At 41.1% G+C, this 27,762-nt stretch overlaps 1 protein-coding gene across 1 annotated transcript in view; it reads right to left on the bottom strand.

Moving 5' to 3' along the window:
* AGK (acylglycerol kinase) overlaps positions 1-27,505 on the bottom strand; it is a 34,969-nt gene extending 7,464 nt beyond the window's left edge. Inside the window, exons 1-12 of the mRNA XM_062490981.1 lie at positions 27,405-27,505; positions 19,621-19,660; positions 15,723-15,802; positions 14,418-14,493; positions 12,955-13,047; positions 12,013-12,045; positions 9,970-10,064; positions 7,868-7,937; positions 7,045-7,124; positions 4,949-5,006; positions 2,528-2,672; positions 1,334-1,431 (exon numbers count right to left, since the gene is read on the bottom strand). Coding sequence (XP_062346965.1) covers positions 1,334-1,431; positions 2,528-2,672; positions 4,949-5,006; positions 7,045-7,124; positions 7,868-7,937; positions 9,970-10,064; positions 12,013-12,045; positions 12,955-13,047; positions 14,418-14,493; positions 15,723-15,802; positions 19,621-19,660; positions 27,405-27,505 — 969 coding nt within the window. The remainder of the gene's footprint in view (positions 1-1,333; positions 1,432-2,527; positions 2,673-4,948; positions 5,007-7,044; positions 7,125-7,867; positions 7,938-9,969; positions 10,065-12,012; positions 12,046-12,954; positions 13,048-14,417; positions 14,494-15,722; positions 15,803-19,620; positions 19,661-27,404) is intronic.
* Between the last annotated feature and the right edge of the window lie 257 nt (positions 27,506-27,762).

The raw sequence follows: 27,762 nt of genomic DNA, 5'->3' as shown, positions 1-27,762 counted from the left end.
GAGAGGGACTTGAATGCAATAAGGGATCCATAGCTGTAGAAAAAGAGATGCATTATCAAGGTACTTCCAACTCTAGAAACAGGAAAGTACAACTGGTCTAACATGAACTTGTCTATTTTTCTAGGCTATGCAAGAGACCTGAGAACTCTCCATCACTTCCTTCTTTTCTAAACCAGTATTAAAGTGCATCTTGGAGGCCCTAAGGGAGACAAACCAAACAACGGAAAGAGCATAAGGGCTAGTTTGTGGCAGTAAGATACTTTTTCTATTCTTGGAAGGTCTGTTTTTACTTTACATCACTGGCTCCAATCCAGTTTAACAACCAAAACTCTTGTGTTCAAGTGCCACCTAGAAACCACAAAAAATACCCAAATACTAGACTCTGTCTGGCTTCTACCATTACTAGGACACTAACAGTCCAAATTACAAACCATGACAAAGAAGAACCCAGAGAACATTTAAAAAACTGTATTGGCCTGTTTGGATTTTTTGGTCTGAACCTACAAGATAAGATATCAATATAATTAATGTTGTCATGTTCTTAAAGACCCTGAATTCTAAGGAAGAAATATGGTGCGGTAAGTTCAACACCTGCTGTTAACCTGGGTATAGTGGCAAGGGTTTCCTGCAGCCTTGAGGAGGAAATGAAGGGAAGCTCATGAGTTTAGGATCACTGCTAGCATTTTGCTGTAAAATTAAAGACTGACACCTATCCAAATAGCTTTCACAGCAGTAAAATTGCACCAAAAACACAGGCATAAGCCAAAGACAAGTTCTAAAACAGTGAATGAACAGCATGAACATGCTGAGAAGGTTATAACAGGAACAGCTCCTTTGCTGCCTTGCTTCTGTTCTTTCAACCACCTGCACTTCCTTTCCTTCAAATCAGTGTATCCCCTGTCCTTTCCCTAGTACCAATTATTTTTAACTCTGCTCTGCAAGTCTAAAAAAGAGAGAAAAATCAAAAATTCCAGCCAGACACTCAGGCTCAGCTTCCTTCTAGCAGCAGCTGATAGAAGAGAATCATTCTCACATAGGTGAAGAGAGAAAGGAATGCTTCCTGGTGCTTTGTTTATTCATGGGCAATCCTAAAACTTTTGTTTGGCTACTGAAACCTTGTAAAAATTCCTGCAGATTCCACTGCATCCCAGTTTTACATTAGTCCCCAATGTTTTTACATGGCTCTGAAACTTCCCTATTCCTGGATTCAATCATGGACCTCTTCTTGCATGAGGCAGTAAATGTTATTTACATAGACGCTAGAATGGGAGTTTAGCCAGACCGTGAAAGTGGGCAGGCAGCATTTGGAATGCAATGATGTTAATGGACTTACTGTTAGATCAAGCTGCCTGTTCTGAGTTGCAATGGAAAGCTCAATGGTGGACAGCTTCAGCTCTTCCCAGTCCTCAGGGGCTACCTCCTGGGGGAATTCTGCATATCAGGAAAAGAAGATATCAATAATTAAGAGGAATTTAATTGCACAGATCACTATGAAGCAGATGAGAGATACAAAAATCAGTCTGAGCCATTCTGGCCACTAGTTTTGTTTCTCTAAAATGTCAAAATCTTCAAGAATTAAAAGGCAGCTTGGGAGTACTGAAGAAAAGAAAAAAATGCCACCAGCATGTACACAGTAGCAGAAAAGACTGTCAAGCACAGTACATCACAGCCCTGTGAGTCCTTATGTCCAGGGACTAACAGATCTCCTGGGCTGGTGACAGGAACATTTAGAAAACCCATGAAATGCTAGTAACAAAAAAACAGGAATCCAATGTTCAGGAGGCTATGGTAACACTTCTTCTACAGGAGGCAGCTCCACAGTTCAGTTCTCATATCCAGGTCACTTGGTTCATGCTCCTGCATAAATCACCCCTTCTAGTCAAGGAGGAACGAAGTCTTTGCACCAGACTGTGCCAAATACCCACTCTCCTTCCTCCTGTGGTCCACCATGTGCACTGCCCAGACAACAGCCCAACCCAAGAGAAGCTCTGAGAACACAAAGTTTATGGTACAGAAAGAATTTAACATACTGAGAGAAATTTAGGGCTTCTGCATGGCCCAAATTTTACTGCTCTATTTAAAGTAACATTTGTTGCTCTGTGTCAGCAGCTCTCTCCACCCTGGAAAACAAGGGCCACTCCTCTCTCCCCAGTTCACTAAGAAGCCATTCTGCTGGAAAAAGATTTCAAGAAGCTCACCCAGAAGTGCCAAGTATCCTCTAGGGATACCTCCACTGCAATGGCAACTGTGAGTCCAGGGAATGCCCTGGGTTCTTTACAAATGAGTATTTGTTTATGAGACCACAAACACTGGCAGGACTACTCTGCTCCATTTCTGACAGATGCCAGTATAACTGTCTTGGCAAAAATCGTAGTTTTAATAAATAAAAAAAAGGAAACAAGCAAAAAAAATAACAGTAATAAAAAAGAGAGCAGTAAAGCAGTCATGCCCTCCACACACCAGACCACCAGGTCTGTTAGAGCAGTAGAGCCTGCATGTGAGTTTATCCAGAGCACACCCAGCCCACCTTTTGGAGACGACCAGTACGATCGAAGTCGTCTGTAAAGCCTCACATACAAAGGAGGCCTGGATGGTTTCTCCTCTGGCTCTTCTGGAGGTCTCTCAGTTGGACCCACGTACATGAGAGCAGCTTGATGTTTCTGAGGCCACTCCTTGGATTTACATGGAAAGAAAAGACAGAAGATAAAAGTGCATTTTGTTTAGCATTAGGGCATTACCTGTTTATTCTGTTTAGTCCTGTAGCCTATTTATCGTGTACTCATATGTAGTCCTGCAGAGACCCCCCCCTCCACTGCCTCAACCTACTTTATGGCTCTCCAGTCTCCAGGTTCATTGGTGAGATGACATTTCTGCAGCTTCAAAAAGATTACCCACAGTTCCCAAATCCACTCATCTAATCCTTCCCTGCACAGAAGTGAGGGCGTTTTCCCCTCTATGAACAGAGGGTGAAGGAATCTTTCCTTTGCTCCTGATGTGTGGCAGGGTGACACAGCTACTTCTGGCTGGAGGGAACAACTCAAACCAGCCATGTCAACAGTAATGTCTGAAAGCACAGTTGGTTTCTGCATGGCACAAAGGCAGCCTCAAAGAGCAACTGCTCAGCAGGATCCAGACAGAGACTACAGAGCTGTGTGCAGCCAAGGAGCACTAAAACCTGACAGGCCTTTGTTCTCCAGCAACTCAAACAATCCAGACCTGACCCGATAGTCAGGTGCTTCTACACAGCAACACAAGCTCTTAAGGCAAGTCACGTGAGCTTTATAAAGCATCTTAAAGAAAAAGGAAAAAGAAAAATACTAATGCATTATTCTTGGTGATATTTCAGATTCCAGTACCAGGGCTACAAAAGAACCTTAGCTTTTGAAATATCTCCGGATACTGACGAAGTTTATTTCCTGTTATTGCTAAGAAAACAATTTCTGAAATGCTCCAAACATAGGACTTAGGGAGGGAATCATTTAATTGGTTTTTAAATTTATATACTAAAACAACACAGCCAAGAGCCCACATGAACTCAGTACAACTGTTTTTCTACGTACAGAACTTCAGAAGTTTTGGATCATCTAGCACAGGTTGTTAAACTAATTCACTTCACACCTCTGAGAGCGAGGAAAGACTCCACTCTCATACTTACATGATAAGCAGGACAAACAGAGGTTGTGTCAGTAGGGCAGTACACAAACAATAAATATTAATGATTAAATGGAAAAGAAGCAATGCTATGATAATTTAAGCCTGTGTATTGTAGAAGTGATAATAACACTCATAACAATGGCTCTACCAGTATCAGAGGTGATATTTCCCATTATGCTTTTTTTCAGCTACAGGTCATCCTGTTTCAGAAGACACCCACAGTAAAACCAGAAAATATGAAGTGTGGAGCAGCAAACACAAACCAGGGACAGATAAAACTCAACAGGCGGTGGCCACTTCTTGTAGAAATTAATGAAATGATAACATAAGAGGCACATAAAACAATGAATACCACAATTAGGTGAGATCAGGTAGAAAGTTTTCTATCTAAATGGCTGAAGTGGGCACTTCTCTTTAACCTTCAGCAGGTTAAACAGATCTGTTTAATGTACAGTTAATAGCTCACCAACCCCAGCTGATCCTAAGGACTCAAGGGAAGTGAAAAAGGAAGTGGACAGAAATGCAGAATAGGTTTTTACCTAGAATGCCAGAACACAGAAGCATAAAGTCAAATTTTCTGGGGACTGGAATGGGGAACCCACTCCAACTTTTCTGGATGCATCATTATTAAGTCCCCCTTTACAGGAGTTTCCGATAAACGAAGCATTGGCACTGTCACAGACAGCATGGCTAGACTGCACTATTTGATCTACTGTACCAGCTCCTGAGTATTTTCACTGCCTTTCATAAGGTTCCTTATTTGTTCAGAGAACAGGAAAACCACGTGAATGAAAATGCCTTACCTTTCATGCAGGTCAAATTTTAGTTTTTCCAAGATCAATTTTAAGGAGCAGAAAAGTTTAAGGCGAGATAAAAGCTATTCATCTTCATGTTCATTTTACTACATGAGGAAGCCTGATTATCAATGTGCATGAGCAGTCTAATTATAGACCCTACTGTCAGAAGAATAAATCAGAGTGAAATGTTATTACAAAGACTGTTGAGAAAAGGTGGCTGAGTACTTCAGCACTTCACCACTGCTGCTCACCAGTTTTACAGTTTTCCCCTGGTGATCTTGCAAAAAAAAAAAAATTTAAAAAAATTTAGAAATATTTCTCTTTCCCTTCCTCTCTTCAGAAGTAAGTCTACCAATTTGCAGGCTTTTTAACAAGTTGAGTTTTAGTCCCATTTTATATTGTTACCAGAGTCCTTCACAAAACCTTGTAGATAGATTATACAAAGTCAGCCTGTTCATTTCCCAAATGAAAACATTTTCCTCGCAACTAATATTTACCTTAAATGTACTAAAAAAATGAGCTGCTTTGGTTTTCAGAGGCCCAAGGTACCAGTACCTGAAAAAACAACAGAAATAGAACTTCTCAGATATCCAGGGGTCAATATTGGGAAAGGGAGAAACCTTGCATGAAGTCAGAGCACACAGACTTGTTTGCAATTGTTAGCGCTCTCCAACAACCTTGAGCTTTTTGATACTGTAAGATAGCTTCTACACATCACCATTAGCCTGGCAGTGACATCCCTATCCTGAGTTACACATCACCAAAACGCAGTGTATAATCTTCACTACAGGCAGCAGGACATCTCACTATAAGAATTTTACTTTGTTATGTGAGACAACTGATGATTTAAAGGTCTGTGGTCTAACAGCTGGTGGTGTGTATCTCCACAACATACAGCGTATTTACAAAAGTTGGAGGAAACAAACAAAAAACCAAAAGCTTCAGTGACAAAAGAATCAGTAAACATTCATTAGTCCCAAAGGATTCTCACATCAAAATCAGGGTTTTACACAATAAAAATCCTGCCAGCCACAGAGCACTGTATAGAATCTAAAGATGTGACTGTATTTAGGCAGGCTTGGCACAAATTTTGATCACTGTCCTTTACCAAAGAGGGCCAAAAAAGCACATTAAACACCATCAGCTCAAGAGTACTGTAGATCAAAGGATCTCATTAACCATTAAGGCATGCAACTGTGCCACCACTCCCCTCAAGCCATGAAACTGTCTGTAAAATAGTTAACATGAAACAGCACTAGGTCTCCAGCAGCACAGTCCTTAGCTGAGGGATATTCAGACACACTTCTGGAACTGTGTTTTATGGCTTAACTCCCTTTGAGCTCTTTTCAGTTTAAGATCAGCTGCACTGGAACACACCAAATGTTTTTATTCCAATAACCCATCTCTCACAGGGAGCAAGAGTGGATGAAGTAGAAAAGTAGAAAAATAGGACAAGCATATGAGGATTTTGCTCCAAGCAGACTCTAAGCACCTGTTCATTTGTTCCTGAAGTGCTTTTCAAGCTGGACGTGTTTCTCTGCATTGAAAAACATTTATGGAAGGAAGCAGGGCTTGAGGATGTTTGTGCCTCATGTCCCAAAGGTGCTGTCATGCCTTCAGCACCAAGCCCGAAGGACTCTCACAAAAGGGAAGTCCTACAAGGAAAGATGTGAAGGCTGACACCAGGATAAAACCAAGCCATGGGCAGGAAGCCCGGTAGGAGTGCAGAGCAGAAATTCCTTCAACTGGGGGCTGCAATTAGCAGGAGAGCCTACAGCACAGCCAAGTCAGCACCTACAAAGCCTATTGAGAATGTCCCTGGCTTCCCAGGGACAAACAACCTGACCATTTACTGCATCTCCCCCATCCCACACCACCTCTCAAACCTACTCAAACACTTGCCAGACAGACTCCAGAGGTCTGCCACCTCTTCCTTACTGACAAAGACAGTTCATTCACAAAGCACATGGTATTTTCTTACAGCTGCATTTCCTCCTTAAGAGTTTGGGGAGTGAGCTGCTTTGGCTCTGTTGCTCCTTCAGCAGATAATGCCTGTCATTCGATACAGACAGTGACATGCTAAATGTCCATTTGGAGAAACCTCAATAATTATGAGTTTAGCATTCAGAGAACAGTCATCAGATAGCACAGTCCATGCCATTACTGGCAGGAACCTGAACAGCATTTCTGCTGCATCTGATGTCCCTTGTTGGAATTGAGTTTCAGAGTACACACCTAGCTTTTCATTGGCAGATGATGAAAAACAATGACCAATTATTTTAGACTACTCAGGGGACAGATTTTCCCCCTGTTAAAATCTGAATAAGTTCCAGAAGAAGATACTACAAGGCAAGAAGAAAGTAAATACTTAAAAGAACAGGTCAGCACCAATAAGTGTTTATTTCAAATTACAAGAGTTCTGACACATCTTACTTACACTCCCATGTGTGTAATGCAAGACCTAGCAAGAGTGGGTGCCTCTGGCTGTCAGATGCCTACACTCAAAAACAAGACTTACCTGAGAGAGGGGGTGTGTCTTTTTAGACAACAGAGGCTAAAAAGGGTACAGTTTAAAAAAATAGTGTTTTCTTACTTGCTAACTTTAACCCCTGCATCTCTGTAAGATCCCCATCTTAAACCAGAGACTGCAAACACAGGCTGCTCCTTTTCTCCCTGTAAAAAAAAAAAAATGCAAAATTGCTTTCTCTTACCTTGTTTCCAACTTTATTTTCTGAAGTTGGAAAAATAGCATTTCTACATAAAAACTTCTGTTAAATTTCTACACAGAAGTTTAACAGAAGAGGCATGACAAAGAGTTAACAGCAAGAAAGCTTAGCAGAATTCAATCATTGTACATTCCATCTGCTCCAGGAAGGAATATGAGGTGAAGATTTGAACAGGTAGACTGAATTTGACTGCACACCCAGCAATGGCCAGTTCATTTTGTGGATTTGACTGCTAGCCAAAAGCAAGGAACTCTGCACAGTGACACAATGCTCTCGCTGCAGAAATGTCCATTCTACAACTGAACAGAAAAATAATATTCACAAACCATACGGGGCATAGTCAAATTTTGTATTTTTCAGTTTGTCAGAGAAAGCTATTAACTTCACAATACACACAAATGCATCAAATCAGCAGACAGCTACTGCTATCTCTCACCATTGCTACAGAAATATCACTGTAAATAAGTTTTGGATTCACCAATACTCTCTGAGTCTCAAAGAAAGGTGATGTTGATGTTGATTCTGTCTGATGGCATAGCACATGGTGGACAAAAGATTGCAAGCAGAACTGTGGATATCATAAACTAAAATTTGTAACAGCAATACAAAGAGGAAAACCAGTCCAACATAAAAACATGAGAACAGGAAAGTTTTAGGAATATTGGGTTCCAAATAAGTAGATGCTTTCACCTTGATCTGCAAGACATCAAGTGGAATTGTCTCTCCTTTCAAAATGGCCAATGTAGCATTCGTAATATGTCTGCAAAACAAACAGAAAAAAGCTAAAAAAACAAACAAGCAGGAGAAAGGAAATGAGTAAGCTTAAAAATTACATGTTTTTCAGCGAATTCCACTATGAGTCCAGCTAAGGCTTTTTTTCAGCAAAAGTAAAAAACCCCAGGGAAATATGCTGCACATAACTGAAATCAGAAAGTGAAATGGGTGGTTGCAACACATGACAAAACCTAACAAACAGCAAAATGCACAAAAAGCAAAAGGAAATTATCAGCCTAAGCTTTTCAGATATCCCTCCTTTTTGAGCTAACCTAGCAGGTCAGAGGCCAACTGTGTTACCTCCTGTTTCAGATACTTAACACACTAAGAACCCAAACCATAGTTTTACTTCAGTAGTAGTAAGTATTACAGCCTGTGAGAGAATGGGACAGCATGAATGGTCTCAACTCACATGTCTGAGATTGAACTGCATTAGTATGTGCTAATTTATTTTGAAGCTTTTAACCAACCTAAATCCACCTATCAGCAGTGCTCATATCGTTCAGGTCTCCATTAAGTTGTGGACAGTAGCCAGGGCACTTTGTCATTTCAAGCTGTAAAGATTTCATAACCAAAGTGTCTAAGTCCACTAAATAGTCTATGTTCAAACCTTGAAGCACATACTTGATTGAAATCCGTTCCTTGTTTTCAAAGTTGGGTAATATTTAGCTTCCACACTGCATACATTTCCAGTGTCTCAGCTGGACAAGGGAAAAATGCAGTTTTCAGATCCAGCCCAATATTCATGTGAATCAGTGGGAGAAACTGCCCTTGTTTTCATCAGGATTACAATCCTGAGACAGATAAGGAAGCTGTTTTTCCCACAGCCCATCTTCTCTCCCAGCCCTTATCTTTCTCTAAGACCTTTACAGTTCCTACACTACAAAGTAAGAGAAGGCTGAATGAACCAAAGCCCCAATATTTCTTTGAAAAGTATCAGTTCTGCACTTCTTAACTCAGGTTCTGTTACTGGTACAGGTTGTTAAGCAGCCTATTGACCAAATTACCTTCAACTTCACCAGTGTGCTGCAGTCCCACCTGCACAGTTCATTACCTTGGGACAAGAAAATCACCCATTTCAAACGGCTTCTTTAGAACCCAAACATAAATTATTATTTTAATCTTAGCTGCTGATTACAGCCTTGTCCACCTTTCTGAGCTTCGAAGCACTCTGGTAGTTGTAATGAAGGACATTATGCCAGTTGACTCATGGGTTTTATGTATGATGGATACCAGCAAGGGTTCCACAAAGAACAATGTTAACAAGTTACTGGGAGAGTGAGAGTGAAAAAGTTTCAGGACCAAGAAGAAATATATTTATTATTACGAGAGAAGAGAAAGGGAAAATTGAAAAGTGAATTGAAAAATTAAGTGTGGGGAAAAGAAAGACTATTTGACTCCCTTTTCTCTTTGTAACAAACTGAACTGCAGGCAACAGATACCACCAAACTGGATGATATCCAGGATGCTGAAGATAAGAACTGGGCTGTTGGATTACTGCCAGCATCAGTCCCACCACAGGGAAAAGTCAGTCCTTCCCTGAAAAAGTCAGTAATGGGATCCAACATTGCCCATACTGTTGTATGCCTTACTTTGCAGGTCCTAACCCGGCTATATGTGGACTGGTTTCCAGAATTCCTAGACTGGAGAAGGGTCAAGAAGAGGACTTATTTTTGGCTTATTTTGTCAAATCCTTGCTATATCCTTGTCTTACCCTTTCTGCTATTCCTAAGAGGCTGATCCTTTTAATCCCTTTTTCTTTTTAAACTCTGAGCATCACATGATCACAGAGAAATTAGCCACAGCAAATGATTTCTAATAATACATACATTTCCTTCTTTTAATTTTTAGTCAGTTTTTGGAAGTCATTAACTCAGGCAAGTCCAGAGAATCATCAGGCTCTGCCCAGAGACTGCCAACTTCTATGTAACACAGAAGAAAAAGAAAAGCATCAAGCTACCAAGAAGCACTGCTCCTTGAAAACAAACAACCATGTTTCAGAAATGTGTCATACTTACTGGACTTGACTTGTGCTCTCAGGGTACAGCGTGTGGCTCAAAGTACAAGTTTTTCCAAGGGGTATGAATCCTATAGGAATCTTACTGAAGGCAGCCTGGACACATAAGGAGAGTAAATTAGCATTTGCATGAAACTTCCTGTGTGCAGATCACAGCTGTGTCTGGCATCACCCCTTTGGCACTGAGCAGCCAGGCACTTCCCCACACAATGACTCAGAACATGGCACCCAAATCTATGAAGCCACCACTGCCAGCTGGGTACAAAGGAGCTCTCTGTAATCATTAAGAGCATTGTCACATACATTTTGGCAGCCGCATCCCAACTAATGCATGGATTCTGTCAGCAATCTGCCATCTTTCTTAATTCTGATGGTGGCTTCACAGGCTCTGAATCCCATTTACCACTGCAGAAATCCCTGTCTGACAGAGTAACCTTGCATAGCAAAGATATTCTCTCACTTAAGGAAATGAAATTAATTGATTCCTCTGCCATCCAAATCATGAAGCAGCAGAAGGTCTAATTTTTAGAAGCCACTGACCATGTTATTCTTCTGTACCACTGTTCAGAAAAATGGCTTGTTGAAGGAGCAAGTTATTACCCTGTACCTCATTTAAAAACCTTGCTCCTTGAAGTGTGTCAGCAAACCAGTGTAAACTACCCCCTATCCCAGTGCACCATGCCTCTCCTGGGCAATGCTGCCTGCAGCACCGGGACACAGCCAATCCGCAGGCACTGGGAATTCCTGTCTCACTGCACACCCAACCTCTCTCCCCTGCTATGTCCCTGTCACCTGCGAGTCCTAATACTCTCAAACACCCTGTTCTCACTTCCTTCAGTGCTGCTTTACAGTGTGCAGATGAGAGGCTGTTTGCAGCCCCTGAAGTCAAGCTCTGCTCCCCTGGCTGCTAGGAACAGGACTTCAGGAGTACCTTGCAAAGACTCTGATGCAGATGACAGTGGTGTGATACCCCAAGGGAAAAGAGAAGTAGGGCACAGAGAGAGGAAGCTCGAGTGCAGATTTCTGCTCCTAAGACAGAGTGACGTGAAGGACAAGAATTCCTTGGCCAAAGACATAAAGTGACACAGTGGCAATACTACAATGCAGTATTCTGCCCATAATTGTGCTGGATGCAGAATTTCCTACACTACTGCAAAACAATCCAAGCTACATCAAGATAAGAAGCCAAATAAATAAAGAGAAACTAGCCAGTAAAACCTCTAAACTTTTCTTCCATTACTGTCAAATTATAAAATTCTCAAATCCAACTATAATAATATTAAATTTAAAACAATGATGTCTCAGAATTGATATAAGCAGCCTTCCTTTAAAAATATTAACTTGGTTGCAGAGTCCCCCTTGTCACATTCAGCCAAAGCAAATGCCTAAACAGATACAATTCCAGCTGCCAAGGGTATCATCATAATCTTGTCTGGATCATTTAATTGAGTTTCTCCCAGCTCCTGCCAGAAGGTTTTGGGAACAATGATTCCCTCCTTTCTTCAATAACACTGTCCTCCCACTTTAAAAAGAAAAATCTCTCTCATTTCCATTCAGAGTGATCCACCTTGAGAGGTTAAAATTTGCTTAATACAGCCATCTGCATAGGTAGGTATGCACTGCTTGAAGAAACAGCAAAGCAATCCCAAAGCAGTAGGAGTGTGACCATAACTGAATTCTGTTTCGAGCATGTACAAATACAAGAAAAATATGTACTTTTGCCCAATGCTTCTGCCAAACAAAGTGGTATGCACAGCTGGTCCATGGGTCTTTGAAAATTGAGCATTTGGCTTTTCCACAATCCCTTCTCTGATGCTGGAACCTTCCCAAAGCCATGGCCTGGGAGTCACTGCGGTCCCTCAGAAAGGGAACAAAGAACAACAGGCTACTGCAGGACAGTAGCCCAGCTGGATTGTTGCACAGCAAGCTGGCTCCAGAGTAGTAAGCAACATATCTGCTGAAGGCAGCTGAGGCCAAGAGATCACTGTGGATGCACAAGATACTCCAAGAAACAAACATAATTTCAAAAATGACACTCTCTCACCTCATCTGCTCTACGGAGAAGTCCGGTTACAACCTGAAAAACATGGGAAATGTTCACCTCTAAGAATTTTATTTTTCAGTTACAGTAAAAAGCTATAAAATTCTTAACCACATTTACTCTTTGAAAAGATTTAAGGAGCAGCTAATCTTTTATGGAAGGTACTACAGTTGTTTACATGGTAAAGGAAGAATGTTCAGCCAGCAAACATGTTGGAAACAGCAGGTTTATGAGTATGCCTGAGTACATGCTGGCACCACAACCAATGCCAGTGTAAATGTTTTAACACTGAATGATGCTCTGCATAATGCAAAACCAGCATTATGCAATTAACAAAAGGCCACAACAAACTTGCAGGTGTATTCTGATCACTTTCTCTTAAGGTCATTGCATTCGTCTTATGAAATCAGTAGATAGAAACCAGGAACTACTTGAATAAAATACAATCTTGAAAAAGAGAGTATCCCCCAGTTCCGCTCCTGTCATTAATCATCTTGACAATAGCATTTATTAAATACGTTCTATGCTTTGTTATCATTCCCACGTAATTTTTAAATTATCTGATTCCCACTTCATAAAATATGCATTCCTCTTGGGGAGTTTATGGAAAGAAAGGAACTTTGAAAATCAAACCATTACAACTACATTACACATAAAGAAAAAAGTTAGAAACATGTCCCTCCAAAGAGTTTGCTCATTCTAGAGTAAAGTTCTGGAAGACACTTAGGTCACACATTCTTTTTGACCCCACTCCCACCTTCTCTTTAAGACTAATACATACAAGCAGAGTATTCTGTCCCCAAAATATAACATTTACTGAAAACACAGATACTAAACTGGACAGATCTCCAGGAACATTTGTTATGATACTGCTACACTGCACAGACTCAATCTTCTTGCCCTCAGCACAATTATGATTCTCAACAAACCAGGCTCCTGCAGTACCTCTTGGACTGTGCCATCTCCTCCTGCAATAATGATCAGATCCGTGCTTTCCATTAATTCCAGAAGCTTTTTTGCTTGTCCCTCATAATCAGTCTGAAGAAACAGAGATCCAAACATGAGGACTCAAATGATTATTTTTAGTGTATATCTTTTATAGAAAAAAGAATCATCTATCCATCTGGTTAATAGTTATTTTTATATAGGCACACAGTACTTTATATTACTTACATTCAGAGGTTTTTTTTTAACTTATACAACTTACAAAACCAGTCTGATGCACAATACAACACGTGCAAGTAAACACACAGACGCAGAGAGGTTAAATGAAATATCAGAGCAAATCTTACTCAATAGAACTAGAACACCACAGCTATCATCTTATTTCCAGGCAATATTGCATTGAAACAAATCCAGAAGCCAGTCACTTGCAGAAAAACTCCCACTATCTTTAACAACCAAAGTGCTCAAGTGCATCTCCTGAAATGCAGCATCAACTACATAAAAGGCCACTGCCTATCAGCCACTGACAATGCATTTAGCAGTAAAAAGTACTGACTTTTAAAACCATCAACACCGTTTTCTACAAAATTAAAGTCTTTTACAGAGCCATCTCAGCCTCATTTCTTTGCTCAGCCCTGTTTTGTCAACTTGTCAGGTCTGACCCAAGCATCAGTTTTAAGTCTTGCAAAATAAATTCTTCTCTTAGGGTGGCACTAGGTATTTTTAATGATCAGAGAAAGGGATTAACAAAAGAGCATTTTAATACTAAACCCTGTGGAAAAGATTCCAAGACAAAAAGATGGATATCAGAGTACTTTGCAGTTAGGACACACTGACTATTATGCAATCCATATATCACAGTCTTAAAAAAACCCCCCAAAAACTGCAGAAAGATCAGAATCCTTTCAGTGCTTCCTTGTTCTTCTCTTTCCAAAGAAAACCTGTTTGTTAATTCACACCATTTAGAGCTCAGTGTTCTGCTTTTGTGGTGGGAATGTTTAATTATTTGGAGAGACGCAGAAATAATTTCAGCGTAAAGATAAAATGTTATTTTTAATTAATCTGAACAGTTCAACTGCATGGCAAAATTCCTCACTTTTCAATTCTTCAAGTTCAGGCAGAAATGACAAATTCAACAGCAATGGGCACGCACCACTGGCCAGCACTCAAATATTTAGAGAGTTTTCACTCAAAGATGAATTATAGAAGGGCTGCTTTAGACAGACAAACAAGCATATGTACAGCTTTAGCTGAAAATTAAAATTTCACTACACTGTTTGAAAACTAACTGTGAAATAAAAATATTAGGTATTGGCTTAATATCTCAGTATTTATTTCTTCCTATAAGATGTCTACAGGACAACTGAGAATTTAAAATGCATACGGATTTGAATTTCAATTCTACAAGAGGAGAAAAAAGAACAGTCAATCTTTTTATATTAGCAGAACCTATCAGTTCTTACCTTAACCACAGTTACATCCAAGCCAGATAAGTGCAAAATTGGTGCAGCATTCTTTTCAAAAAGGTTCCCAGCTTTGCTAGAAATAACAGAGTAAAAACCGTTTAATGAGTCTAGTGTCTGAAAAAAAATTAAAAAGGAAAGAAACAAATTAATAGCAAGAAAAAAATCTACTTAAAACCAAGCATTCAATCTCCACAATCAGTCACTCAACCTGACAGTCAGAAAAGATGAGATTTCATGTGGTTCAAATATGTTACATTTCTAGTCTCATATCTCAAATGTCAGGGTTTTCTTGCAGTTTTAATAAAGGCACAAGATGCTATCTAACTTTAGCCAAAAATAATTTTAAAAATCCATTAAAACAAGTTAAGATCTCCAGAAAGAAATTTATTAGAAAATGAATGACTTACAAAGCACCAGCCTTTAGGACCACAAACAAGGCCCATGTAGGCTTTAAGAAATATTTTTAAAATCCCAATTATTTATTGCTACATATTATTAACAAAATTTTATCTGACCTTTTTTGTTATAGGACTGATAATTTTATGCCTGCCATTGCATAATAAAATAATTATGTCACAAACTATAAATTGTTTACAAGTAGAAACATGAGACTTGATTAATACTATGCATTTTCCAGATGCACAAAAGCATGTGAGTCCAAGCATTTCCATGTCAGCTATAATATTCCACTCATATTGGTAGTAACAACTCTCTGCCCCTCCACAAAATGTTACTATTCCAAAGCTTAGCTGATCAGCAGAAACAGACACACATCACATCCAAAATTATAGTTTTTCTGCTAATGAGCATGTAAAAATAGCAGACCTCTTCCAGGAGTCTTGCTCTGAGCCCATATTAAGCCTCTCAGTTTGTGGGCACATCCCTTTCAAGGGCAGGTTCCCACAGAAGTAAGATCACTTCTTGCTAACTTCAAGTCTTGAAGCAATCAAGGTCATCCCTTATTTCTACAGTTTTTGAGGATGGAAATATATCATATGCAAAAGTTTGGAAGGAATACAAAGGAATTTTACATATGAAGGAAGGACAAAGGCCAAAACATAGGATTGAAGAAAAAAAAATAAAATATGTATGTTTAGAAATCATTCTTCCACCTCAAGCAACTAATTCTATTTCTCACCCCAGTATTTTTGCTGAAATAAAGTTTGGCATAGTTACATAGCACCAGCTTGGCATCAGAGGGAGGCAAAAATGAGCTCAAAAATCTGGCTGGTTTTTACAGTGGATAGCAGAGCAAAAATGCAGAGTGCCTCAAATGAGAGTGCTGGGAAGGGCTAACTTTACCCTTTGCAAGCTGCTGGGTTGAGGAAGACTGTTGCTTTCTTCAATGGCATAGTGGCAGGGATCAGCTGGTTGCCAAAAGCCTAAGTAAGAGAAAAAGAGGAAGGCTCAGTTTATCTTTTAAGTACACTGCTAAAACAGTTCAAAATAATGCATCTTTGCAAATGTCAATGGGCTTTCAAGCCTCATGACATTCAAATGACTTCCATCTTCAGCCATTGTACAGGTCTCTTATTCAAAGAGCAGCAGCTCACATCACTGCCATAAGTACTCTTTAGCTCATTTTTAAAATTCCACCACCATTTCGTTTTTGTCAACCTCTGGTTTTCTGCAATGGGCAGAGATCCAGGGAGCTCTCCTTGACTCCAAGGTTACTGGATTTTCTTATGTAATTCTCACACACCTGCCTGCCACCTTCTTTCTGCATCCTTTCCAACTTCTGAACTTTAATTCCTCTATCTCTTCTACTCTTTTTTTAGTATTTTCCATGCTTCAGGTTTTGAAGACAGGAAAGATAATTACAAGAGAATGTGCCTTGACCTATAAGCAAGTCCACTGTTGCTTACATGTCTTTTAAGCTAATCTCTTTCTATAAAAATCATTCAATTCCTCTTCAACTTTTAATCCAATTCTGAAGAGGTGCCTCAAATTTAAATTATTTGAGAGTTCCTCCACAAAGCCTCTTGCACTTTGTAACTATTTCCAAAGCTGCTCAGCACCGGCAAGGAAATGCAAAACTTCCACACATGTCAGATCCTGCTCTGTAAGTCTCTAGAAGGTCACTTAAAGACATCCTCACTAACACACCAAATCAAACTGGATTTGAACACAAGGAATACAAGGTATTCAGCAATACCATCCAGAAGCCCCAGAAAGAGTGGGAACCAAAGACTACTGTGCTGAACATGGCCCAGTCAACTGTTCCTGGCTTTTTTTCCCCTTCACTTTGAAAGCTAACCCCCTAGCAGGAATTTTTATATTGAAGGAGGTGATACTGTACACAAAGAACAGTATATTTTACTGGTTGTTAGCTGTTCAAACTTATTATTAATTAAACTTGCAAACTCTGCTCAGGAAACCTCAATTTAAAGAAGGTTACAGCTGGCTGTGCTGCTTAAAACATCTGAATTTCTTCTCCAGGAAAGAAAAAGGATGAGAGAAGTTACTGAGAGTAAAGAAATTTTCAAAGAAAGTGAAACAAATCAATAGCTCTTAAGATGTACTCAAAGACCAGCTGGAAAACAGACCAACTTACTATATTGCAATTGTTGGGTGGGAATTGGGGAACAGGGAACCTCTAGCACGTTACAGCTGTTAGAAACAACTAATTATTTGCTCAGGGGGCACAATGTGGTGTATTTTCATGCTCCAAACAATCCAACAAGGCTCTAAACAACCCAACAAGGCTCATAAAGATTTTATTAGCAATGACATAATTGCTTCCTTTTGTAATATACTTAGACATTTTTGTTACATACATGGGTATTTCTAAAGCAAATGCTGATTCATAAAACAGGAAATAAAAAATTAATAATGCAATATTCTAGAAGTCTTTCAGAGCAGAACGTAAGTAAAGACAACTTATAATCATACCATAAACATGGTCATTAAATTATAATATTAATAAATTATAAATTTAAATTCATTATAAAATAAATTATAAGGTATAATAATTTTTCACTTTCTTGTCAAATGCCCACTTCCAGTATTGTATTTCTGGACTTCAAAAAATGACAAACACTATTCTACAACTATGAAAAATCCTTTACATAAAGTTTTTATAGCGCTTTATGAATACCAGCAAAGAAACTACATTCTTTTACAGAAAACTATCCTTGAGTGAATTGTTTGCCAGCTCCTCTTTAACGTAAGTTCAGCAACAATAAGGTCAAGCAGCAAGACTGATTTCCCAAGGAAGTCCAAGTCAGCTGGCACTGACTGATTCCAGAGACAGAGGTGTTAAATGTTAAAAATATGATTAGTGGGTACTTTATTGTAGAAACTTTCCATAGTCATTTGCCACACCAAGACTGTCACCATAAACTGATATTTAAATTCAGACACACGTAGCAGAACCTTTGCAGGAACTACTGCTGTTGTGGATACTTTCTCAGGAAGGCAGCTCCTCATCAATCTGATAATGTAACAGGCTTAAAAACCTAAAAATCCAATGTAAAAATGGTAAGAACTTCACACACACTTAATTCAGACTAAACTTTTTCTATGGTGAGTTTGCATCTATTTTTTTTTGCAGTATTTATATACAGCATTATAAAAGCAAGTAGCATTTTTCAAACTATTTTTGATTATTGTTATTCTGAAGAACATACTAGACACTTAATGGCTTAATGCAGTACTGCTGTGTGTTTTCAAGAACTATTTGGCACTAAAACATCAGTGAGAATGAAAATTACAGCAAGAATTGATTACTAGGCTTTCTGGTTCATTCTTTTCTAATGCAGGAGTCTTCTGCAGGACACTTTCCCAGGCTTTAACCACTAAAATTGCAGGAAGCTCTACTGACAGTGCTTTTGTATTTTCATTTGTAAGAGTACACCATAATGGAATAGAACCTGTAACTTAATAACTGGATTTAAGAAATGGGAAATTCAGGATTTCCACAACTGAATTATCTGCTGGTACCAGTCCTTTCTTTAGCCCCTACACCTTTTGGCAAAACACACAAACCACTTCATAGGCCTTTTTAAAAAATTGGTTTAATTTGGTCAGCATGCTTCAAATTCTGAGGTATTAACAGCTATTATTTGTGATACACAAAACTTCTATCACTTTGGTATTATGCAGTAAAAATGAATATTGAAAACATAAGACTCTGAAATTACAAGTATGATTTATGAAAGCAGTATTTTCAGGGAAAGATCTTCCTTGTTTTTTCATGAGCAGTGAGTTCCCTTATATCTATTCTGGCATGAAGATCCATTGCACAAGACAAGTTGCTGTGAAAATCTTTCAACAGCAGACAGGCTAAAAGTGGGATAATTCAGGTGCACAACACCTCTCTACTGAGAAAAAGTAATTTTCACCATTCTACTCAGGCTCCAGTATGTAGCAATAATGGGAGCAGTGTTACACCCAGCAAAACATCAAAGATCTGTCATTAGAGAAGCAGGTTTAGAACAAACTTTATTTGTGGGAGGTAATAGCTCTTAAAATCCTACAGTAGTGATGTCATCCATGGGCAGCAGCACTTGCACCTCCAAAAGACTGCTTATAAAGGACAAGATTTCTTTGTGGGAATATTACAGTATGGGAGTTTGTTGACTGCTGTTTGCCCATGCTGGCCACAAACTATGAAATGCAACAGTCAGTACCCTGCAAGAGTAACTGTCCCCCCCTGAACAGTGGCCTTCTTGTCACTGATCAACAATCAGGCTGTCCCCATTAAGTACCCAGTATACGGGTCCCAGAAGAGCTGGGTCAGTCAGTCATCACAGCTGGCATCCCTGATAAAGTCACTCAGGGTCAAACAGACAAGGGCAAGGTCTCTGCAGCTGAGCACTGACTCAAAGTGGTTTGTGCCCCTTCTGCCCAGACTACACCCCTCCTGGTAGGGCTGGGATTTCACTCTTATCAATAAATCATCTTCCTGCAAGAAGTTTACAGGCACAGAGCAATTGCATGTGCAGCAGTGCAGGTCTGGGTAGCTCCAGCAGTGACTAAGATCACCCCAAGGATAACGCTGCACTCCCCTGCAGCAGTGCCAGGACACGCAAGGGCCGGTACCCCCGTCCATCCCTGGGCAGTGAGGGAAAAGAACACAGATGGCATCATTGTAAGGCTTGTCACGTAGGAAAGGCCCACTGGGAAAATCTCAGGAGCCCTGCAAAACCAAGATAAGAGGGAGATTTTAATCTAATTTAATTATTTGAAACAGTATTACCTGGGCTTCTTGGCATGCAGCTCTTCGTACCAGGTTATCACTATCAGGTAAGACAGAAAAGAGAGGGGACATTATGTTGTGTAAGTTTAAAACAATTTTCTCATTTAAAAAATGTAGGTACATACCCCTTTTACACATAGTTTGACAACACTGAAAGAGAAAAAAAACCTGAAACATTTTAAGGATAAAACACCCCCATTTATGCACACATGCATACTTTTTTTTCTGCATGTGCACATAAACACTCTTTCTACAGAAAAGAAAAGCAGAAAACAAAGACCAGGATGCCAAGTGTGCTGAGATTACATAAGCTCTGGCACACTGTGTAACTGTGATTTATTTGTTAAATTGCTACATAACTGTACTCTAGAGCTCAGGTGTGAGTTTTTCCAATGTTCTTGCAGCCTGGTGTTTACACAGAAGGTACTTACCATTCTGGCAGTGTAGAAGGGTTCTAGAGTACTTAAGTCTTTGTGCATTACAAATGTGATCTCCCCTCTCCACCAGTTTGCAAGCCAAACACACATAAATGGAACACCTCCCACCCATCTATGTCTGAGCACGGCCCAAAGCAGAAACTCAGAGAGGTGAAAAACACTCATTAAGTGAAGTGTGAAAACAAGAGACAGATAATCAGTATTAGGTATGTCACAGGTGCTCTTTTCAAAAATACATTCCTGACTCATCACTGGCAAGCAGGGTATATAGACAGCAAGCACTGGAGGCACAGCTACTGAATGAGGAATGAAAGTCTATTCCTGTCGCAGCCCCAAATGTGCCCAGAGTCTTGTCTGTCCTCTAGGTACCAAAAGTTTCCACCCTTCAACTTGTCCTTGCCAATACCTGGCAAGACCATCTATTTTTGTCTCCAAATATCACATACAAAAAGCCCCACTCACAGTCAGCATACCAAAATGAACGCTGTATCAACCAAAATGATTAAAGGCCAAGCAGACAAAACAGGTGACTGGGAGAACAGCACGTCTGCCCCAAAGCATGGCTCATCAGGCCAAACCCTGCCATGGAAATGGCAGAAGAGAAGGCAAGGCAAGGCAAGGCCACACCTAAGCGCCATCTTTTTGATTCCATTGGTTTAGAGTATTTATCGGTCACTGGAACTATGCAAGCTGGTTTTTTTTGGCATCACCAAGAGATGCTGCAATGCCATAAAACAAGAAGTAAGGTGACTTCAGGTGAGATATAAAATTGGGTTCTGAGAAAATAACTACAGCCTAAAAGCCACAGATTTATTCACGGTAATAATGAAAAGACAAAGGAAGAGTTCAAGCATGGAAAAAGAAAATAGGTGAATAATAACTCATCAGGATAACAAGTAACTGGAATGTCTGTAAAAATATTCCTCAGAGGCATGCTGTCATATTTGCTCCTTAAAACCAAAGGAGTAGATAATTTGTATAAAGCACCTGCAATACCACTTAGAGGAGCAACAGCCTTGGGTTTGATTGAAGGAATGTGATGGAAATGCACCAGTTAAAATAACTCTGCAAAGGTTGGTGCTCCAAGCTGTGCAACAGCAGTGTCACAGCTAATTCCAGCTCAACCAAAACAGCATCACAGGCTGAGTCCACACTGTGCCACTGAGGGCATGAGCCCTCACACAGGGACATTTCTCCCTTCTGTGACTACGTGTGGCCAAAGCAAACAGAAAATGATTGCGATTTCAGTACATAAAGTTGAAATATTATGGGATATCAAGGAACCCCCACTATCAAATGATGGCTGAACAGTTGATGCCTTTGAGAATTGCTGTCCTAACCTTCTGAACAAATCCTAGCCAAACCCACATTATCTGTTTACTTCACATTGATGCTATTTTGTTCAGAAGTCAAGCTCTGTCACGCTGTTGGCCAGTCTGTTTTCCTGGTGACCCTAGATTTATGCCAGGGTTAATTGCCTTTAAAAAGAAGCCCAGAAATACTTTCCCAATGCAAGCAGAAGATACTGTGCTCTCTTTCTCAACCTCAAAGATCCTCAAAACTGTCAAGGATTCACCTCAATGAGTCCTACCCATAAAAAATAAGCCTGACAGTTTAGATGTCAACATTTATGCTGATCTTCCCCTGCACTGAAGCACTTAAGAGACAGAAGAAGCCTACTTCAACACTTGCCATGTTGGTGTCAAAGGAAAAGTTTTGATTCTGAGACCAAAGGAATCATTTACCATCCAGCATTTACAGGTGATTTGTCTCACTGCTCCAGCAGCACAGCACCCACATCTCCTGCCATCTCTGCCATACTCATAGCATTTCCACTTAATTCAGCTGGGACATTTCCAAGTCATCTGAGTTTGTCAAGGATGTCCTAGGTTTGGTTTAAAGATGCCAGGTAACAGGAATTTTTTTATTTCTTTAAAATATGATGTCAACACTTCACTAGCTTCAAACTGCAGAAAAAAAAAGCACAAGTATACTCACAGGGATGCATCTGTAAGAAGAGCAGTCCTCCTCCTGCATCACAGCTGTTGCATTTACTCACCTCACATGGCCCAACTGAAGTACCCCAAGAGGGCCTGCAGGTCCTCTGCGGGTCATAACAATCAATAAATAGAGCTAGCAAAATGTGAAAACCAGCTAAAAGGAAACTTCTTAAAGCCTTCTGCCTCAGCATGTATTCATTCTCAAAATATGAGTGCCCACCAGCTCCCAGAGAAGATGAGACTTCAATAATAAACATAAGATATTGTTCATTTTTCTGTACTTTATTGTCTACTATTAGGTAGTAACAAAGCCTTTTCAACAATGCTCAAACATGAGCAGGTGGAGGCTGAGGGAAATTGCTCCACTGTCTTAAAGAACACAGAGAGATTTCTTCTGACTTGTACCATACCCAGAGCAAGCTAAAAATCAATTTTTACTTTATGTGTCCCCTAAGGCCTTATCTACACGATTCGGCCTTAGAGCCAAACAGACAAGCAGTGTCACATCTGCTGGCCAACTCAGGGCTGTCTTCCTGCTGTGAGAATTAAGCATCACACAGTTTACAGCTGGGCCAACTTGCTTAAGCAGTAAAAAATTGGGAAACGGAGAGGAACAAACAGTGGCAGCAGGGTATGGAAGAAAGAAGCTGTCCTGGGGTGAACCCACAGCCAGAACATTCCCCGCAAAGCCTCAAAACCGGCAGCCACAGCAGCACAGACTCTGTGGAGAACAGAGCAGGCTCACACCAAAGGATGGAACCAACACAGAAAGGACACAGTCACAAGAGTGACTGTGCAGAGCTCCCCACGGCCCAGCCATGCCGGGCTGTCAGCACACAACGCTCAGAGAACACAACAGCCGTGTGCCTCACCTGGACAGGGCTGCTCTGATTTCTCTGCAACACCCTCAGTGCAGGACGGCTGGCCACTGCTCCTGTCCTGAGCATTTTCAGCTGGAATAAGGCATTAGCACTCTTACACAAAAGCACAAGATGCACACAATTTAGTATGGATGCACCTTGAGCTGAGACTGAGTCCTGTGCCCAAGTGAGAGCACAAGTCAGGGTGGAAAGGACAGTTTCCATTATGAAAGGTCACCCAGGGCAGCAATGAATGCAACAAGCAGAAGACAACAAAGTTCAACAGAAGCTGTTTGAGGCTCTCAGCTGCAGCAAGGGTCTGTCTTAAATGCAACCAAAACAATTCCCCTAAAAGTGATCACACTACAAATGCAAAAAGAAGCTCAGGATTTCATTCCAAAATGGGTTATCAGCATTGAATCCAAGACTATTAAATATACTCAAATATGAAGAAGCCTAAAAGCTTTAAAGTTCAGTGTTTGCACCAAAACAGTTTTGCAAGGAGAAATTTGACCATGGCTGTGCACACAGGATCAGTCCTAAGGAGCTATATCAGAACTCCTGAAAAAGATTTTATCTTAGCAGAGAAGGGTTTTTTTGCTGCTTCTAATACAGCAAAAGCACAGAATCCTCTTTACTGGATATTAGAATTTAGTTCCATCTTGGCCTTGGAAGGGCATGAAAGACGAATCTTAGGTTTCATCAGCTTTACCTAAGATTCTGAATTTATACTCTGTTTTTTTTGACAAAGTTATGATGAAATAAAATCAGCTACTCAGGAAGTATAGCAGAAAGGTGACAAAGTGAGTTATCAGCTGGCAAACACACACATACTAACATTCAAATGGTAGATAACAGCACCACTCAAGATTACTGGCAGGCAGTCAAAGGCTCAGGTGCTTTCCCAGCATTTTTTACTGAGAATGTAAATTCTTTAACACACAGAGAGTAAAACTAAGTATGTGATGAATTCACTGCCTCAGTAGAATATCCAGGGTCTCCATCCTGATGTGGTGATGATCACTTATGCAGTGACATCACTCTAACAGTCTGGTCAAATCTGACAATCAGTTCAGCTGATGTCCATCACACTGGAGATTTCATTTCTGCTGATTTGACAGAGCTGGTAACTCACTGCACCCCTTGGAGATACAAAGAACAGCTGCAGCTCAATTCAAGAAAGGTGACCCACGACAAAGTTGAGAGAGGATTCCAGACTTGGTGAAAATTTTTAGAGCAATCATACAGTAAAGTACAATCTTTCTTTGTAATCAACATCACCTGTGTTAAGCAGATGTTACTGTGTATGAGCACACATCTGACAATCCGCATATCCTGCAAGCTTTGATCTAGGATATTAAGTGTCCCTTGTACCTGTAGCATGATAGGCTATAGATTTAAAATGAGCCTAAATATATAAATTCATGCAATCCAGAGAAATTAACTACAACCTCACAAGTAGCAACACTGAGTTGTCCTCCTAATTCTCAGATAGCACAAGAGTATTTGCTATCCTAAATGCAGGACAATGGATTTTAGAACACTCTTTTATGAGAACAAAAAGAATTTTAAGATACATTATAGTTTTGCAAGGATGGCAATGGGGTTCTAGTTAACAGTAATACAACCAGATATAACTTCAATCATTTGACACATGAAAAACCTTTGCCACCTCCTCACTGACACCCCTGTTGAAGAGGTACTTTCTGTACTGACATACTTAGAAGGGCTGAATAACACATGGGAGAAAGGAAAAAAGCACAAGGTTTCCTCCTTTTATTCTTCCTGCTCATCCAAAACTCCTTCCTTTTAAATCTACCAGTATTTGAACAAATACCTCCCAAATTGAAAGACTAATACACTGATCCAGAAACTAAATTCTGGAGGAAGAAAGAACCAGGACTAAGCAGCTTCTCAACCTTTACAGCTATTGTCATCCACAACCTTTAGATCAACTCAGTGATGATCCATCACACTCCAGTGCCCCTCTCTTCCCTTTACATCCCAGGGAGCACAAGGACATCTACACCAGGCTCCACAGCACAGTCCTCAGGGTGTGCAAGGGGGAGTCCCACAACCATTTCCAGGCAGGGAAGAGGCACTGGGAACAAGCCTGGAAAAGGTAACATTCCTCTTGTCCATATAGCATCCTCCAAAGTCTTAAGGAAGTACTTCAGAGTTCTTCTGTCCCCGTGAGCTTGTAGAGACTGACTACAGAAGAGCTGCCACTTATCTTCAGGACAGACTGTTATTTACAATAGCTTCACTTAATGCAGGCATCATAGCTGCTGCATCCAAAAGAAGAAGGAACCTTGAGGAGTCAAAAAAGCAAATCACCTTCTTCTTGCAAGAGAAATATTTTAGAAAACCCACAAGGACGGAAAGAGGGATGCAGGATGGCAGAGAAAAATTGTCTTTGGCTGCAAATAAATGACCAACATCTCAGCTTCCAAAAAGTCAGAGGCTAATCAGAACCAATGCTGTGCTGAAGCAAGGCCCCTCATCAGGAACTTGTGATGCCAGAACCCAAAGCACCTCACTACAAGACCTTTAAATGTGTTCTCAAAGGGCAAATATCAGTCTAGTCAGGTATAGCTCATGCATAGCAACTGAGCCTCTGATGTGCATAACAACAAGCCTCAGGGCCAACACAGCCCCTACAGATCCTTCATTATCCTCTCCCAGCCTTGCCTGTGGCCATCTATCTGTGCATGGGACAAAAGACACCTCTCTGCTCCCCAGCTCAACTGGGTCATAGACAAAGAGACTGGGAAGAAGGAACGTACAAAAACGCTCACACCAAAAGCCATCTCCACAAGCTGCAGAGGGATCCTGGCCTACTTCCTGATGTCCACCTGCCACAAGCTAAGGTCCTCACTGTTCTCAGAGTATCACAGAGGGCTGTTGAGACCACCTTTGAATTTTTTTTTACACTCCTACCATCAGGCTCTTCTTGTTTCTTGTTTTTCTCCAACCCGCATAAAACAACTCTCCACAGAGAATGGCCCAGAAATTGCTAAGCAGTTGTCAGTGTTTCCAAACAGCGTTTAAAACTCTGACAGCAGTAGCTATGGCCTACATCAAAGTCCCACTGAGCTGTCTGTCATCATAGGATTCCCTACCTTGCATTTCCAGTGTTCTAAGCAAATGCTGTACTTTCCTTTACAGATAATCGGGAGATTGGAGAATGGGATATGTAGAATTTTTTCTGCCCCCAGTACATCATCTGGGTAAAAGCACCCTGCCTTGGGGCAAACAACCCCCCTCCACACTGAAATTTAGACACCAAAGATCCCCTTTTTGGTTGTTTGCCTTTCATATTTTCCTCCTTATTCCCCACCACATCACCTGTGGCACGCCCCCCGTTCTCTGTGATCCAAACACAATTTCACTGCTACCACACAAGAAGTGAATGTACATCTGAAACCAACAGCACATGGGCACAAGAACTCCCAGGCACTACTGACACAAAGGGGACAGTGAATTTCACATAAGAAGCAAGCAACTAAAGCACATGTACCATGCAAAACAAAGGCTGATTTAATGCCAAAGTCCCCAGGCAAAAGGTTGTGAAGAAAGAGAGTATAAAAGCAACATAAACAAATTTATTTTCCTAACTTTCCCACCGAGGCTTTGGCAGCACTGCAACGTAAGCAAAAAAGAGCACTGTTAAAAACCTGACTAAACAACTTAAAATAATTAAGCAAGTAACAATAAAGAGCAAAAAAGTAACAGCTTTTAAAAATGATTTCACTACATCTGCTTTTCAGTCAAATGCATTAACCATAATCTTGAAGGACAAGGACTGAAATATAAACTCAGCTTTTTAAAAAACACGAATGAGGATTTTACTTACTATAAGGGACATTTACTCCACAGGTAAACACTGGGAATGATACCACTAGCTGTAACTTCTGGGAGGAGCAGCTGACAGGCCCCTTCCAAGCTAGGCGGGCGACAGCAGCAAAGACCACGCCAGGGAGGAAGAGCACAAGGCTGCCTGTGCCAGACCTCAAGGGAGAGACATGGATTTCTGCTACAGCAGAAAGGAGGTGGGAAAACCCACAGGCGCCGCACCTGGGATGGACCACGCTCAGCACATCCAGTCATCCTTATAATACGGGCTAAAAGCAAACAAGCAGCTGAAGGCACGCGTATGGCTCGTGACATTCTTTTTTAGGTTAGGAGACAGAAAACCTTCTCATCTCCAAGAGGCCCCAACATTGTTCATACCAGCGAGACATCCTCCCTGTTTAAACCTCCCGCCCGAACCCGCCCCGGTGTTACAACACGGCCGACGTGGGAAGGCAGAAAAAGGCACTGAGCTTCCCACGCCCACAGCTGCTGAGGCAGGAGGGAGCAGATAGCAGAACCCATCCCCTCTGCCTGCCAGGGCCCTCCGACAGGCGACCCCCATTTTCGGCGCTCGCTCTCCCTCCATCTCTCCCTCCCGCCTCCCCGCCCGGCCCGGCCCCAGCCGGCATTACCAGTGCTTCCCATAGAGCCAGTGTCCACCCCAGCCCAGCAAGCAGGCTCCGAACGTGGATTTCTTCCAGTGGTTCCTGAGAGCCGCCAGCAATTTCGCCATCGCGCCCCGCCGCGCCGGCCGCCCCCCCCCCCCCCCCCCCCTTTCCCCGGGCCCGCTGCCGTGCCCGGCCCGGCTGGAAACGGCTCCCGCGGCCCTGGCGTTCCGCGCACGCACCGGCCCCACCTCACGGAAACAGACACACAGACAGACAGACACACACACAAACAAACCCCCCAAAGCAAATCCCAAGGAAAAGAGTTTCCACTGTTCCCAGAGTCCCGGCGCTCGCTGCCTCGCTCCGGCCCCGAGAGGAACTA

The sequence above is a fragment of the Cinclus cinclus genome, chromosome 4 (assembly GCF_963662255.1).
Source record: "Cinclus cinclus chromosome 4, bCinCin1.1, whole genome shotgun sequence".
Classification (NCBI taxonomy): domain Eukaryota; kingdom Metazoa; phylum Chordata; class Aves; order Passeriformes; family Cinclidae; genus Cinclus; species Cinclus cinclus.
This window is presented reverse-complemented; position numbering and strand designations above follow the sequence as displayed.